Source organism: Lytechinus variegatus, chromosome 15 (genome assembly GCF_018143015.1).
Source record: "Lytechinus variegatus isolate NC3 chromosome 15, Lvar_3.0, whole genome shotgun sequence".
Classification (NCBI taxonomy): domain Eukaryota; kingdom Metazoa; phylum Echinodermata; class Echinoidea; order Temnopleuroida; family Toxopneustidae; genus Lytechinus; species Lytechinus variegatus.
The window spans coordinates 3,587,025-3,604,522 of NC_054754.1; the positions used below are offsets into that span (position 1 = coordinate 3,587,025).

The window sequence follows — 17,498 nt, forward strand, 5'->3', positions numbered from 1 at the left end:
GGTAGATGAAAGTAAAGTTTTTATTGGTGCTTGCTTATGAAAGGCAGGTATTTTGGTACCAGCTTGTGAAGTTCTGAGTTGGTTTAAAGCAATACTGAGGTCAATGAATGGTGATTAACCTTTGATAATCGACAATATTTTGACCATATGGTATTAGTACGATACATGTATATCAACAATAATCATAAAAACCAGTATTGAATATGACATATTTTTTCAATATCACTTAGAAAACATGTTGTATGCTAACATCTATATTTTGCATGAAAAAGGAATTTTAATGTTAACATGAATTCATTTTGTAATTTGTTTTAGACTGGAAAAATATATGTAGAGCTTTGGTACATGTCTGAAAAAAGTGTCGGTATGTTTCTTAACATTTTTTAAAAATGAAGTTAGAATACCAGTTTTGAAATGAATTACTTTTATTGTCTTTTTCTTTCAGTACATCACAGACAAGATATTGTTTCTTGTTTGATAAAGTCATGCTGGTCTGTAAAAGCGGTGGAAGGGTAGGTAACTTTTGTAATTTCACTTAATAAAATGATGTTAGAAGAAAATATGGCATTAAAAACACTTAAAAAATGCTTGCATACTTTTGAAATTACATGCATAAAAAATACAATGTTTCTTATGTTGATGTTGCCACTATGAGATTTTTTCAGATGAAAAAAAATGTTATATATTATCTGTTAAAGTGGAAGAATTTTTATTTTCTATTTGACTTCCTGATTGTTTCTGTTTTGAAAGCGCAATGAAATTTTTAAGCAGTTTATGTCAAAGATACCTGTATATGTTTTGTCCTTATGCTAATGTAGTTCATACAAATAAATTTGTTCACTTTCTCCTTATAAGAACAACAATATCTATAGTTTACAAGTCATCTTGAATTACATTGTAATTTTATTTTCAAGAATAATTATTTTGCTGGCTTGAGATGAAAATAACTTGTTTTCATGAACTTATGCGTTACGGCGTTGAAAGCAAACTCGCGCATTTATGTTATTCTTGTGTGCGTCTCACTTTGTGTGTGTGTGTGTGTACATGTATGCCATGGTAACGTTGAAAAATAATATAGTATGTGCATAAACGGGAATGGCAGATCAAAATACACCTAGAGATATAGCATCAACTTTATGCATTTAACTTTGCTCCTTTGCTCCAGTTTAAATGGTCATGTTAGATAATATTACATGTATGCATGTTTGCAAATAGTCCCTTGACTTGGTTAATATACATGTAACAGATGAGGAGTCGCATGAATAGTACCTATTTAGATAAACTGAAAGTATTTTTATCATCTGTAATTTATTTTAACATAGTTTTTGACTGTTAAAGGAGGAAAGTTGCTTTGTTATTTTTTAAAATTTGTTTTAAACTAATCCAATGTCAATGGTATTATTGAAATATGTAGGCCTATATTGCACTGGTAAAAATGTGAAAAGTTAAAGAGCTACAAAACTAATACTAACTTTCCTGTAAGACTTTTTGACTATTGGGTCTATGATTACAAAGTGAAGATTTTTTTCCTTTGGTAAATACATTGCTCATTGATGATGTAAAGTACATGTATGATTTTTCCCCTGTATCAGCTGCCGCATCATCCTGAATCTACTCAGGGTAGCCACGTCCCAAAGTATATTCATTTTGCAGTACCCTTAATACCTGCCTTTGAGGTTTTTCAGACATGGTTTAATAATCTACATGTACATGTATCTTCCTGCCTTCAAATCTTTGTTGTGGAGAATGCCATAGGGTACATTGTAGCACTTTATCAGTCTATCTCTCTTTCAAAATGTACATGTACATATTATTTAGTTTGTATGCCTGTGGGTTGTAAATCCAAAATGGTTTTAATTATGAGATTATCTAGCATCATCATAAAACCACTAGGTCTACTATCCATTTGGTCTTATTCATGTTTATTCCAAGTATCACTTGGTCAAAAACCTACTTGGCCTAACTATCATTTAGTCTAATGCCCAAATGGTCTAGTTTGCATTTGTTCTACTTTAATTTTCCAATTTGTCAAACAAAAATTTGGTTCATATTCAGTTCAACATTATCATATCTATAAAAAACCTCTTTATACAAATCGGTATAGCCATAATGGAAAATTTTGGTAGACAAAATGGTAAAGGTTTAATGGCAGTTAGACCAAATCACGTTGAAACCAAATGGTTTAATGAACTGGGATTAGAGTTCTGTGACATTTGCTATGGCGACAATTGTTCCAATGGAAAATCTGCACGTTAAGCTAAATATAAAATCTAACCTCGGGAACTACATGTACATGTAATGTAAATAAATGATAATCCTTAAACTTTTACACTATTCTGAACCAAAAACCCGATAACAATCCTAACTCTTGCCCTATGCCTTCTGAGATATTATGAGTAGTTAGACCAGAGTAAATGTCGCAGGAGCAAGTGTCGTGTCTCCGGGATTAGACCATGTGGGTTGAAGGCAAATTTGGTTTAGACGAGGGGAGCGTTTCATCAACATTTTTTGTACGACAAGTTCTCAGACCTGACAACTTTTCTTGATTGTGATTGGCTGAGAAACACTGTTCCTATGGTAACTGTCGGATAAAGTGGGACTTGTCGGATAAAACGTCCAACCAGTCCTTTCATGAAACGCTCCCCTGGCCTGGTAGCAATTTACTGTACCTGTTCATGGATGTTGCATCCGCTTGTCTTTTGTTCCTCTGTCTGACTGTCCACTCTGGACTCCCTTTCTCTTCTCTCATTGTAGCTAAACGTGGAGAAGTTATGGGTAGGTATTAGCCTTGTTACGGAATGCCTCCCCCCCTCCATCCTCCATGTTTTCCCATCATCCCTCTGTGATTTTGACAATATTCCATGCATCGTGTCTTTTTCCCCTTCCTCATCGAGCCTTCATGCTCCTTTTCTTTGCAATTTCCTCAGCCTGGCTTTTCCATGTCTTGACTTATGAATGAATCTTGTTTTATAGTCCATGTTCCTAACAAAGGTTTAGCAAGAAATACAAACAAATCTGTGATTTGTAAAAAATAATTCCTATTTTGCAATTCTCCAAAAGTTAGATATTAGTCTGGGCATTTTTAGTAATGGGCATTGTTTCATCGACAATTGTTAAAATAAAACTGTAGTTAAACTACAGGATCTATGTTTAAACTCTCTTTCAAATATTTGTATGATCCTTTTAATATCATGTTCAGTCTTGCATGGCTTGATATAATATGTTGCATGCTTTACAATATGTGTGCGTACTAATATACCCCTTTCGCTGTGATATTGTCTGTGTCGTCTTTTCCGATTTGGTATGCTACAGTGTATCTGCATAAATTGAAAAATCCCATAAAAATTAGGCAACCTTTAGTCGATTATTACTAATTGTATTTATCATTTACAAAAGATCCGTGCTCAAAAAAGATTGAGTTATCCAATTTCTTTTTTTTATCCTCAGATTAATTTAAAACCAGCAGAATTTTCCAATTCCTGATGTTTAGAGAGTATCTTTTTCATTTGTAAACAAATTTTCGGCATTATTCCTATGCGTTTGATCACATGCTCGATCTGTAATGAAAATCATAAGTCAGAAAAAATTGGAACCAGTGGGATTCGAACCTGCCATCTACTGCTTTCCGGGCAGCGATTTAACCACCAGGCTATTCTGGTTCACGGCTAAATCACGATGAACTGGAATTCAAATACCCTCGATCTGCTTCCTTCTGACTCACTAATATGCAAATGCAGTCCCTCGTGGACAATAGATAGTAAGAAAGAGGCTTTAATAGGAGGAAATTATAGATTTGTAAACAAATTTTCAGCATTACTCCTATGTGTTTAAGATTGCGTGCTTGATCTGTAATGAAAATCATAAGTCAGAAAACCTGCCATCTACTGCATTCCGGGCAGCGACTTAACCACCAGGCTATTCTGGTTCACGGTTAAGCAACGATGAACTGGCATTTGTGCTGCACTGGACCCAGGTGAGGGTAATTGGGTACCTGGCAGGAATTGAATTCCTTCAAATGCTTGTGCGCTGTTAAAAGGCTTGCCGGGCTAAAGCAATGGAAGCTTTATATATAGATATGTTCAAATAGGTATGTGCTACATGTATATGCTTCACAAAAACTGAAAATTCTTTATAGAAAACAGCCCCCACCCCTGACAAAGCTAAATGTTATTGTCAGCCCCTTTCACAATTGGTGGTGAGACTGCTTTCAATGTTGCAATTCTGTGCAACATACATTGTGACCAAGTGATCGCAAATGATCGCACGAGCAGTTGCGAAAACCCCTTAGCATACTTGCTGGAAAAAAAAATTGTGCCGAAGTTGCACACGTATGCATTGCTGTCTCAGTATGTTTTGGAATTTCGGTACCAAACATGGAGGGGGGCCTTAAAAGTTTACAAAATCTATTCAATTTCAAATGTAAATAAAGATTGCCATAAACACTCCCTCCCCCTTTGCCCGGCTCCCCCAAAATGGAAACAAAAATATGTGGAATTTGTTTTAACTTTCCCCTGCTGCAGTGTACATCATATTTCTTTATATTTTACACTCAGTACTGTTCTGAATCAAAACTCTTTGCAATGATCCACAAAATAAATGAATAATGTTTCTTTTTAGAATTATCTGTGGTGGAATCTACATGCACATTAGAAATTGCTATCATGCTATCCCATGCTCATGGGTGTCAGTGCAGAGGATGATCCAATGTGATGGATACAGGGGCATTACAAATGTTCACATTATTATTAGTATTTAGTATTATTTGTTCATGGGGCAGGGGGGGACATCTATTCTTGCACCCCCCAAAGACAAAAGATAATCCTCTGCGCTAACGCCAATGCCCACGCTTCAAATTCCTGATGGACAAAATTTTAGGTGATAATATTAGACAAATACTGAAAAAAAGGAAGAAAATCCAGTTGCTCTATAAACATTAATGCATTTACGTAGGAAAATATGAAAATGCATAAAGATTGATTACGGTAATGTATAGATTCAAGATCAATTTGTTCAATGCTGAAAAGAAAAAAAAAACTCTAACAAAGCCTCTACCATGCATGCAATATTTTTCCTGCCCCCTCTTTAGTAAGAAAAATATACATGTATGAACAAAAATGATATTCAGGTTTTGCTTATTTTGGATCTTTAGCTAAATGTTCCAGAGGAGAAAACCTAGCGTGTTGGAAATAGGCGCTTTTGACTGATGAAACAGTTTAAGAGATTCATGTACATGTATGTTTTTTCAATCTTGTCATTTACATGTAGGTCATTGCCTAATGCATATTATTAATAAAATGAAAATATATTAATAAAAAATAACAAAGTAAAAATCTCAATCATCAGACTTCATCAGAAGTCAAAGCGCAGAGCTACAATGATGCAGCATACATGTAGCTGTCCTGGCTGAAAATTTGGAAAGGGTTTAGTAGAAAACTTAGAAAAAAAATGTAGAAAGCTGCCCAAATGCATTAAATTTCTGTAGGAAAGGGTGATTACTCCAAATGCCATGTGAGGAAAGTATGGAATAAATTGCAATAGGATATGAAAATGCTGATTCCTTTTTTTTCCATTTTCAGAATCTTGCTACAGTACTCATTTCAATTCTAAGTTGACTGTAAACTCCATGCATGCACAAATGTAAATGTCTTGTATATTCTAGCATTTGATATTCTGATAGCATGGTCATCTTTGCACATGTACATGCATCTGTTGTGTTTGGACATATATCCTGTGTTTACACGCTGCATCGGCTTTTTCATTGCGTGTAAAATGCGATTAACTTGCATCGGCTCTCGGTTCAGAATCTGCAATTTTGCACCACCAAAGTAGTAGGTTCAGAACTGCGAGCCGATGCAGAATCGGCTTTTTTACTACCTGTAAACAGAAAGCCGATTCTGCATCGGCAATTTCATTTACTTTACCATTATGACGTACTTCAAAGCGCACGGATCCAGCGTTGTCTTTATCATGACGTATATTGTTGGTGCGTGGATCATTTCAGGTTTTTGACCGTGCCGATGCAGCGTGTAAATGCAGTGCAAGATAAACCCAAAAGCCGATTCTGCATTGGCTTTTGGTTCTGAACCAAAAGCCGATAATTGTTTGTGTACTGTAGCTTAATGTCAAGACTGAAAGAATTCCTGTGTAGAATTGATATGGTTTACAATGTATTTATAATACAAATAACACACCATTTATTATGCGCCATCTATCCAGTAAACTACATGTATTCGAGGTGCAGAGGGATGGACGGATTACGGATAAAAAAATAAAATAAACTGTTTGGTTGTGTGGGTGTATGGTGAGATCAATTTATATTAACATATTCAACAAAAGAAGAAAACAGTAAGGAATTTTAATACTTTTTGAACGCTTCAAGCGATTCAATTGTTCGGATCCTCAGTGGAAGAGCATTCCAGAGAGATGGAGCATAAGAGGCAAAGGCCTTTTCTCCGAGGGGAGTAATGATGTGGAGCATTGTGGCCCAGTGGATTAGTCTTCGGACTTTGAAACAGAGGGTCGTGGGTTCAAATCCCAGCCATGGCGTAATTTCCTTCAGCAAGAAATTGATCCACAATGTGCTGCACTCAACCCAGGTGAGGTAAATGGGTACCGGTAGGAAGTAATTCCTTAAAAAGCTGTGTGCGCTATGAACGCCTAGCTTGGCCGGGTAATATAGGAGTGCCTTGAGCACCTAACAAGGTGGATATGTGCGCAATATAAATATCTTACATTATTATTATTATTATTGGTGAATATACATGTACATGTATTGTCTATTATACTGAAATTCCCTTCTTATGTAACACAAATTAGAAGCAAATATATGACAAACAACCCCTACTTTACTGGTTGCAGTGTTTAAATTGACCAGAGTTCCATAACATATTCAGGTTTGCAACCTACATTTAACATGTACCATTGACCTATCAAGATCATCGTCGCATGAGCACGTTGCTCAAAGACTGAACAGGAACCAATCAGAGTGTTTCTATCATATTTGTATTTCATCACAAACCTTTAGTTATGGGGCCCTGTTCATACACATGGGTAATACTTACAGGCCTGTATTCTGAAGTCAGGTTTAACTTAGACCTTGGACTAACTCTGAAGCCAGAAGTGTCAAAATTTTTATTAAGTTGTATGTTTCTTATGTTTGCTGTGCTCTTTCCTGATTCATCGAAGGTGAAGACAATCATCTATTTATACTTCCTAGACAATTATGAATGATAAAGAGTAAAAATGAGCTGAAATATGATATCTCTATACCGTAAGTGATTTATGCAACAAGTGGCTTTCCATACTTAAACCACAACTTTAAACCTGAGTTTAAGTTAAACCCGACTTCAGAATGCGGACCACACAGTTTAACTCTTGTGCAGTTTAATTGACAATTTCCTTCTTCAGCATACACGTAGTACAGTACATGTAAATGCCCTCTTTAACATATCTGACCGAACCCCACCCGTTTGCCACAATGGTGTACATATGGCGTCCTTTGGCAAGGCGTTAATCCACACTTTGCCACTCTCGACCCAGGTGCTAAATGGGTACCCGGTAGGATGTGAGAGTCATTGTAGCTTGTCCAGTACTGTGTGCGCCTCACCGGCGACTGACTGGAATACTCCCCAGGGAGTGGAGGATGTGCACACATTGTGTGCGGGAATGACTGATTGAATCCGATGACCGGGGTAATAATATATCTGTAAAGCGCTTAGACACGTCGTTCCGATGTATTAAGCGCTATATAAAAGCAGATTATTATTATTATTACATATAAAACCTATAATGACATTGTAGTTGGTTGAAAAATATGGAGTTTCTGCAACTGCAATGGGGACAAATTCTGCAACGTGGTAGAGCTATCGAAAATGCAAGTCATATTACAATTTACCGGTACTGTACAGCTGAGAGGATTTTATCAAAAATTGGTGGACTTGGACAGCGGATCGTTCTAACATTTGGACCTGATGATAAATTGCAACTATGTTGTTTGTCCATAGTCCTGCTGTTTTGATTAAACTGATTTTTGACAAAGACTGCTTTGCCATGAAGGTCTTTTGTCTATAGATTCTATGTGTTCCAGAAGGTGTTTGCATAGTATTTGTGAAAACTCCCAAATATCAGCTGACACTGCAAAAAGATTATGGGTGCCCCCATATCAGGGGCCACTTCCACAATGCCCATTTATAGCGTTTAATATATTGTTCTGTATTTTAGGATTGATTTCATTTACAACTTATTCAGTCCATGTGCTTGAAGGGTAAATTATGGTTCCATGTCATTTGCTCTGGTGATAGTTACTCCAATGGAAAATCTGCATGTTAAGCCAAACATAAAAACTCACCAAGGAAACTGTTGAGATAAACCTATTCTTAATCTTAACATTATTCTGAACCAATTACTCTATGACAATCCAACTCTAACCCTGTCGTCCAAGATATTAACACAGGAGCATCTGTCTCAGGAGCATATGATGCGTCACCTGAATTATATCACAGTAGGTGCTTGAGGGACCCTCCTGCTTAAGACATGGCACAGCTTTTTACCCCCATTTCCTATAAGTGGTCTTTACAGATCAGGGGTAAAACCTGATGGGCTTGAGAGGGGGGAGGTAGGTGGTACAATAGGAGTAACGTTGTGCTGAGTTGATACATATCAGGCTCTATGAGTTGTAAGCCAGCTTGAGTTTAGCCATGATATTCAAATAGCTCACAAGTTTCATGTATTGCTACATGTATGTTTAAACTGCAACGCTTCATCAAAATGGCACTGCAGAATGCAATATGGGCATTTTAATGTCTATTGTGACATGGGGCTTGTAAGATATTCAAAGACATAGCGATATTTGTTTAGAAACAACTGTTACTGTATGTTTGTGGCAAACCATATACATGTAAGTGAATAGATCTCTTTATTTTACACCCTTAAGGTGAAATAATACCAATTTAAAGCCATTGTCAATGAATCATCTACCTGTATAAATTTGAAGTTCTCTACTATTGTAACCATGAATTGGTTATCACTTTTAGGGCCCATTTTTTTTGCTTGAACTACATATGTATTGATAATGAAAACGTGGCTTTTAGTAGCCAACTACATGTAAACTCAAGTTATCCATAGCAGTAATACCAATTTTAAATTCTTACATGTATTAAAATGATACAGGTCCCCTGAATTGACCCATTAAGTTATACGACCACACAACTCTTAAGAATCTAGACATTGATTACATAAATATGGAGCAGCCTCTCATTACACATGTGTAGATACAGCTTTTTTACAAGTACGGGTTACATGTAAATTCTCGGGTTACCTTCATGCACATGTAGCTCTACTTGTATACCCACACATGAGCAGTCTGATACATTTACAGAGAAGATTCGGTCATCAAATTTCTTAAAGTTGTTTATCTTGACAGATAAATGTACATACTTTAGATTGGAAAGAGAAACAATAACAGTGCAATAAAAATAGACTGTTACATAATGTGCAAGCAAAGAATATTTGTCTTGTTGACTAGAGTAGAGTGAAGCTAAGGTGAACTTTATATGTGGTATATAAATACAGTTTGACATAAAATCCTGAATGTGGGTATAAGTGAATAGAGTTTCGAAGTGTGATTTCATCAATTTTCACTCTTTGCATGTCAGCGTTTTTTATACCATATTTTGGTAGAGCAGGATGAAAAACCCCAACAACCCAAATTTGGTGGGAATTGGTCCATGGGGCCCCCAAGAGAATTAGCGCCATTGATGTCAATGTATTATTGGCGTTCTTAACAGTTTTAGAAACACCCCCCAGGTCAAATGGTCAATAATACACATACTTCAATGGGGCTAATTATGTATTCATGAGGTCATATCTAAGGCCTCCATGGACTGATTCCCACCAAATTTTGGTAGGGGATTGTTTTTCCATCATGCTCTTCCAAAATATGGTATCAAAAACGCTAAAATGCTAAAAAACGTGTTTTAAATTTTTGTGACGTCATCACTTCGGTACTCTTATAACCACAGATGAAAAATTGGGGTGTTTCATAAAGAATACTTTAACTGTCTCTATAACTATTGCTTTTATGAAAGTGTACCCAAGTAAACAAACAAGCCTCTTTTTTTTTTAGCATTTCATCATTTTGATACAATACCACAGCAAGACATGATGAAAAACACCCAAAACCAAAATTTGGTGGAAATTGGTCCTTTGGGGGCTAAGATACATGACTTGTATGACCTCATGAATGCACAATTGGCATTGAAGTCAATGCATCATTGGCATGATTCTTAACCCTATCTAGCTGGGAGAGAGAGAGAGAGGGGGGGATCGCGACTTCGTCCCTGTGGGCCAATAAAACATTGATATCAACGGGCCCTATTTTAGTCTACTGTACATGTACATGATGCAAGTGCCTATACTGTGATTTGGGCCACCATGAACTGAATCCAACCAAATTTGGTGTTTCAACCTTTTTCATCATGCTCTACCGAAATAGGTTATAAAAACCATGAAATGCAAAAAGAGGAAAATTGATCATGTCAATTTTTTTTTTACTCTACTGTACTATCACCATATAGGTGTACTATTGTTGTTATTGTTTTTATTGTTATTACTATTAATATTATTATTTGTATTTTATTGTTATTTTTGTCATCAGTTTTAGAATTGCTATTACTATATTGTTTGCTGATATTATTTTGTTGTTTAGAATTCACAGGTGTTTTCCCCAATTAAAACCTCCAATCCCATATTCCCTTTGTTTGATATAATATTGAAATACAATTATATACTATTATGAACATGTACATCAGTGTATGCAATGAACTAGTCTGATTATCTGAATTTCGTATGTGTTTTTACAGGGCCAGGAAAGCCATGAATATATTGAAACCATTGATCTAGCACAGTACAATCTGGAGAATAATCTACCAAGCGGTAAAGGGGGAAGGGTAAGTTATTATCACTGTCAGTTATCTGAGCTGGGGGTGTTTCATTACGACTAGTGAACTTTTCTAATGCGCTAAACCATCGCCAATGAACATTTTGGTGTATGCCATTCACCACAAGAAAGGATCACCAGTCGTTCATAAAGTCGCTCTTAACCTTATTAATACTTTACTTGGATGTAGCTTGCATGCTTCAACCTACATTAACACACAAGTTTCTTCTACCCCAAGTTTTTTTTTTTTGCGGATCACTTTGAAGTTTTGCCAAATTCGCACGATGTGGAAACTCATGCCTGAGTGAATCCAAGCTTCAAACTTTGTTTTCTCCTTATTACTTGAAGCTCTCACTGAATTTATTCTTCATTCAGTAAAGTACTTCTTGGGCCCGTTGCATAAAGCTTTTTACCAGAGAAAACTCAGGTTGTTTTTACCAAAGTTTTTGCCCTGTGTTAAAGTCAATGGTAGAAATCAGACTAACCTTAGTTTTTAGTTTTTACCAGAGTGTATTATTGTTGATCAATTTTTACTAGTTTGGTTTGATGTATAAGCTTAGGATGTGCTCTTTCAAGCCCAATAAAAAATCTCGTAATTCATTTTGGGCAACTTGATTTGGGGGAGACGGGTGACATTTATGGAGCAATCGCCTCTTTGAATTTTGATTACGCTATGGAGCGTTGTGGCCCAGTGGATTAGTATCTGGACTTTGAAACAGAGGGTCATTTCCTTCAGCAAGAAATTTATCCACATTGTGCTGCACTCAACCCAGGTGAGGTGAATGGGTACCCGGTAGGATTCATTACTTTTTTAACACCTATCAATATGACGGCTTAGCTACAGCCAGGGTAATAATATCATACCAAGTATCAAAGCGCACTTTGAGTATATGCACATAGTAACTGCGCTATATGAATGGACATATTATTATTATTACAGTGGAACTACTGCTTTCATCTGACAGCTAAAGACCAAAGCGGTGGCAGGAGCAATCTGGAGGTTGCTTGTAAAACTGATGTTGAGATGATGAGATGGGTTGATGGAATTAAACTTGCTCAGTAAGTACAAGAATGCTTCCATGTTTCTTTACGACAAAGTTTACCCTTAAAATAAAAGCAGGAAAAAAAAATTGCGAAAAATATAGTGACAGTTTGATGAAAATCTATCAAAGATGAAGAGAAAACAGAAAAGTAAATTCTTGATACAATTCACTTCTTGGCATTACATGTTGCCTGTTTGAACAAGTTTCAGCTAGTTATAATCATTTGAAAGAGATTTGACCTGAACTATGCCAAAACTCACACTTCTGGTACGATATCATCGGCCAAATCGTGGTTTGGGGGAATCACTCGTTGATTTGTATGCATGCAAAGTGAATGGAAATAGGTAACCAATACAGTGACTGAATAAAGTGATGCTGCATACATGTGCTAATTGAACGGGGGCTCCCGACATTACGATAACATCATACCATTCACCTTGATTTACAAACCAAAATGCTGTGACCAGAGTAATATACAGTATAATTGATTGATTTGACCTCCATTTATTATTTTTTTTAGGGAAAATATCCTGCCAAGGCACACAAAAGGACATACGGTAGAATACACATCATTCAAGGAATCTACCACGTGTGATTCATGCCATAAGCTACTCAGGTAAGGGAAGGGTTAAATCGATTCCAGGACATTTACTCTGCCGACAATTGCTCTGCTGTAAATTCTACACGCTATGAATGGAATGACCAAATTAAACCCTGGATTTAATGCTATATGACCCATCCTAATCCTACAGTGTAATGCTGCATGACGAAAAACTTCCATTTGAGATCACTATACCCCGGTTTCCCTTCTCATCAATTCTCTTCTCCAAGTACGACAAACCCTAACATGCCCCAAGCAAGCAATTTAAGTATCAAAACACCTGTTTCTTGACGTCGGTCCGAAGATAACACAAGAGCCCGGCATATACAGTCACAGCAGGGGGCCACACACGATGGGATGCATGCGCAGCGCTGAGCTCGGTTTCTGCAAAACATGCCGTCATTTTTATTCGCTTACTTTCCTTATTTCGAGGTCGATTTTCTTCGTTCGAAATTGAAAATGGACTAACATTGGATTACTGAATACAATATGCCTTTGAAAACGTGATTAAATATCGAATACAATAATTTCATTCCGAAGGTCCTACTACAGGCAGAGAAGTCTTACGTAATAGCACAGCTGTTGTTTATCTTTTGGTCCTTTGCTCAACGCTCATATACTGGCCTGTGGAGGTGAAATTGAGACAGCGGGGATTACCCCTGGATTACCTGGCCAAGCGCGGGTGATAAGGGCTTGGAAATGATATTTGGGAGATCCAAACGAAAAATGGGGTATAAAACCGCAGTTTGCAATCTGAACTGCGGTCTTTATCCAAACGGGGGTTTCACGTAATGGAAACTAACATCAAACCCTTTCCCAACCGTAAGCTTAACCCTATACATGTATCTTAGATGAAATAAAACCCGGAGCATTTGTCGCTGGAACAGATGTTGTGTCACCGGTTAAATCACCTTGTTTGGTGTGCTATTTGCCCCGTAATGACAATAAACACAATTTCTATTGTTCTCGCGTTCGTGCGTACGGTTCTGGAGATTAGTATAAATAGAGTACGTTATCAGATAATTTTCGTCACTTGATAAAGAGTTGCAGCTGCACTCGAAAGCTCGTGAACTTGTAAGCTAGTGAACACTTTTTGCGAGAGTGATCACAAATTTCCTAGAAAGCCAGTGAACACTTTTTGCGAGAGTGATCACGAATTTCCTTGTTGACCATAGTAGATTGCGAGACGAATGAATACCCTCTAGTGATTATTTCAATCCGCAATAATGAACCTATTTAGTATTAGTAACACAATTTCTCTCAATAAACTCTGTTTTTACCAAATCCCTGGTTATCGCAATGGAGTGTTTACCAAGAACTCTTGTGGCAAATGGCATGCCATAACCATGTCTTCTTTCAAGGTTTGTTTAGTAGTAGGAAAGTTGGAATTCATGTATTTGAATAAAGTCAACCTGGCTTCAGTCAAACTGACATAAATTGAACAATCATCTAGGTCAAGTCAATGTTAAAATTCTATAATTGTTTTTGTCTCACCTGCATAGCAGAGCGAGACTATAGGCGCCGCTAGTAACTGAATCTAAAGCTGGGGTAATAATAGTCGTTCGCCTCAGAATAGATTAGATTTTATAGATGGTACTACGTAAATGCCTTTTTTTCGTAGTTTTGCTCGAAGAGATCACCAGAATTTTAATTTTTGATAACCTGTACCACACACAGAGGGTTGTTCTTCCAAGGCTACAAGTGCACAACCTGCAGCATCACGGTCCACAAGGAGTGCCTCACTTCCAACCAAACCTCCTACTGCAATCAGCAAGGAAATGCCAAACCATCACCCATGCCTACCGGTCACCAGCTCAGGGTCACGAGGTCCTACAAGGGCGTGCCGATGCCCCCCAACGGGGAGCAGCCTCTCATCGTCTCCAGCGGCTCGCAGGTTATGGTACTAGAGAACATCGGCTCTGAATGGAAGCGAGTCAAGAGTCTAAGCCCACCGAACGCCATCGGACTTGTCCCGACACAATACCTGGTTCGTATGCGCAACAGACTTTTCTGCCTATTAAAAAAAAGGAAATTTTCTTTTTCAGATGTTGGGCATACATTGGTCAAAGGCCAAGGCCAGAGGCCGTTTCATAAAACTGTTCGTAAGTTAAGAGCGACTTTAAGAACGACTGGTGATCCTTTCTTACGCGCTTAACCATCGCCAATGAATATATCATTTAAAACACGAAAGGATTACCAGTTATTATTTTCCTGCAGTCTCCATTGTTAGTCTGCAGTGACTGCGATGACTTATAATAGATACACGTAGCTGCTGGCAGTATTCCTTCAGGAAAGACAAGGCTCATACTTTTCTCAAGGCTCCTTAGATAAAATCTGAAAAACTGATGCATTAGCCGAAAGTTTCATCCACCTTCTTCCTATGATGGTCCTCTTACATGTACAATTGTGATTAGATGAAGGAATGGTTGTCATTTTCCTAGTTTGCACAGAACCAGCCAATCCCCCAAAAAGAGAGAAAAAAAATGTAATTGTTTATATGTATAGTCCAGATTGCATGCACAACTATTGGGGTGTGACAAGAAATTTGTGATCAATTGCAAATCTGTTTGGGGGTCCTCCAAATCATTCATATGTCTTGCAAATTTTGTTTCTTCAAATTTTCAACTGAGTTGCTGATCTGCTTCTGGCAACAAGGTGTGTAAAACAGTTCAAATTGATTTATTGATTGTGAAATTGCAACTGGAATTTACAATTGATTTTAATTATTTTCCTGGAGGGGCGATAGCTCAGTCGGTAGAGCGGGGGATTCGTATTCCGGTGACCCGGGTTCGAGTCCCATTTGGTAAGGTATTAATCCTCTGTACCAGGTCTTTCGGAGAGGACCGTAAGCCGTCGGTCCTCTGGTTGCTTGCTTACAAGCATTCATGCTTTCTTAGCAATCAGATAAAAAATCACTATCACTATCACCCCTGAATTGTGTAACCTGCTTGGTCATAAATGTGGCCCTCCATGGGTCCTGAGTTGAGAATATATAGGCTTTATAAAATAGTGATACAGATCTTAATCAAATGATTGGCTGAAACCTACGTATATCACTTGACCAGTCAATTACTTCTGCTAACAGTAATCTACAAATAATGAATGTTCAATGGACAGAGTACTTCATGAGGCAGTGGCGTAACTACGGGGGGTGGGGGAGGTTTGGGATTGGGGGGCACGTGCCCAAAAAAAAAAGACAGAGGGAAAAGGAGAAAAAGAGGGAGAAAGGAAGAGAAACGCAGCGGGGAAAGAAGAAATAATTGTTCATTATGTTATTATATTACATAAGAAGCATTTTTTCATCACTTTATGAAACATTTACTCAGGGCCTATGTCTTCATTGTTCCCTGTGCTCTCATAGTCTGTTAACGAGATACATAATCCTGTTATACTAAGACGTCCAGTTTTCAATTCAATATACTATACGCCAAATATGTTTGCTCGCAGTTCGAGTTATTATTTTATCTAGTGACATTTGCTTCTTTTTCATGACCTCTTAAAGTGATTGCCCTGTTTTAAGTTCTAATATGAAACATTTCCTGTCCGTGTTAACGTTCTCATTAATTGAGTGGTGAGATGTCTGCACTTCATGAATTCCTAAAATCAGTCCTTAAAATGCCAATTTTTCTGATCTCAATATCCAAAATTTTCAGCTCGCGCTTCGCTCTCGCATCATTTGGTTAGTGAAATACGTACAGTCTGAGGGAATTCCTGTAAATGCCCCTCTTCAGGTCTGAATTTGCTAAGTTTTCAGCTCGCGCTTCGCACTCGCAGTATTTGATTAGTGAGATGCGTATGACTATGACAACAAAATGTGCTTCATGTGTTTAGATGTAATTTTAACAAAATCAGAAAGCGCTTGGCACTTGCATTAGATGACTATGGTGAGATGCTTTTGATTGATTCTTTTAAAAAAAAGTCCTTAAAATATCCATTTTGGGGTCAATATATCGAAAATTTAGCTGGCGCTTCGCGCTCGCATCAATTGGTTAATGAAATATGTACGGTCTTAGTGAATTCTTACAAATAAGCCTTAGAATGCCCCTCTTTAGGTCTAAATTCTAAGCTCGTGCTTCGCGCTCGCAGTATTTGATTAGTGAGACATGTATGATTATCATGATTACAATGACAACAAAAAGTGCTTAATATGTTTAGATGTAATTCTAACAAAATCAGCAAAGGATGCCACTAGCACTAGATGACTATGATAAGATATGTAAACTCTTAATGAATTCCTAAAATACAGTCTTTAAAATATCCCTGTTTGGGGTCAATATATACAAAAATTTGGTTACACTTCGTATTTCCGAAGCTTCGTAATTCCGAAGGTTCTTTATTCCGAAGGTTCGTAATTCCGAAACACGTAAATTGCTTATACCTCGATGTTCGTTAATCCGAAAACGAAAAAGGGTTCGTTAATCCGAACATTTGTGGCGTAATTCCGACGATTCGTTATTCCGAAGGTTCGATAATCCGAAAACGAAATAAGGTTCGTTGTTCCGAAGGTTCGTTAATCCGAAAACGAAATAAGGTTCGTTGTTCCGAAGGTTCGTTAATCCGAAAACGAAATAAGGTTCGTTGTTCCGAAGGTTCGTTAATCCGAAAACGAAAAAAGGTTCGTTATTCCGACGAATTTTCGTTGGGGGTAAAGCCAAAAAATGAAACTCATACGTCAAAATTGGGACTGTGGTGATATTTTCACCTTAAGATTATCATCTGCTTGAAGTCATTGTCTGTTTGATAGTGATTAAGTAGAGAATAACTTTTTTGAAGTGACTTCTTATTATGGCAAAATGTATATTTAGGCTTTATTTTTCGGGAGAGAGTATAATGAGCGAGCGGCTTGGTAAAACAAATTCAAAGGTGAAGTTGTATAACGTTTTTTGTGGTCAGTTATTATTAAAATGGCATTATTGCG

At 37.3% G+C, this 17,498-nt stretch overlaps 1 protein-coding gene across 4 annotated transcripts in view; it reads left to right on the top strand.

Annotated features, from left to right (window-relative positions):
* The window catches only part of LOC121429281 (guanine nucleotide exchange factor VAV2-like), an 80,687-nt gene that overhangs the window by 47,052 nt on the left and 16,137 nt on the right, over positions 1-17,498 (top strand). For 3 of the 4 annotated variants that reach the window (XM_041626275.1, XM_041626276.1, XM_041626278.1), the window contains exons 13-18: positions 446-512; positions 2,755-2,775; positions 10,860-10,946; positions 11,877-11,995; positions 12,500-12,595; positions 14,258-14,567. In XM_041626275.1, coding sequence (XP_041482209.1) covers positions 446-512; positions 2,755-2,775; positions 10,860-10,946; positions 11,877-11,995; positions 12,500-12,595; positions 14,258-14,567 — 700 coding nt within the window. The remainder of the gene's footprint in view (positions 1-445; positions 513-2,754; positions 2,776-10,859; positions 10,947-11,876; positions 11,996-12,499; positions 12,596-14,257; positions 14,568-17,498) is intronic. The other variant, XM_041626277.1, reaches the window with a different exon arrangement.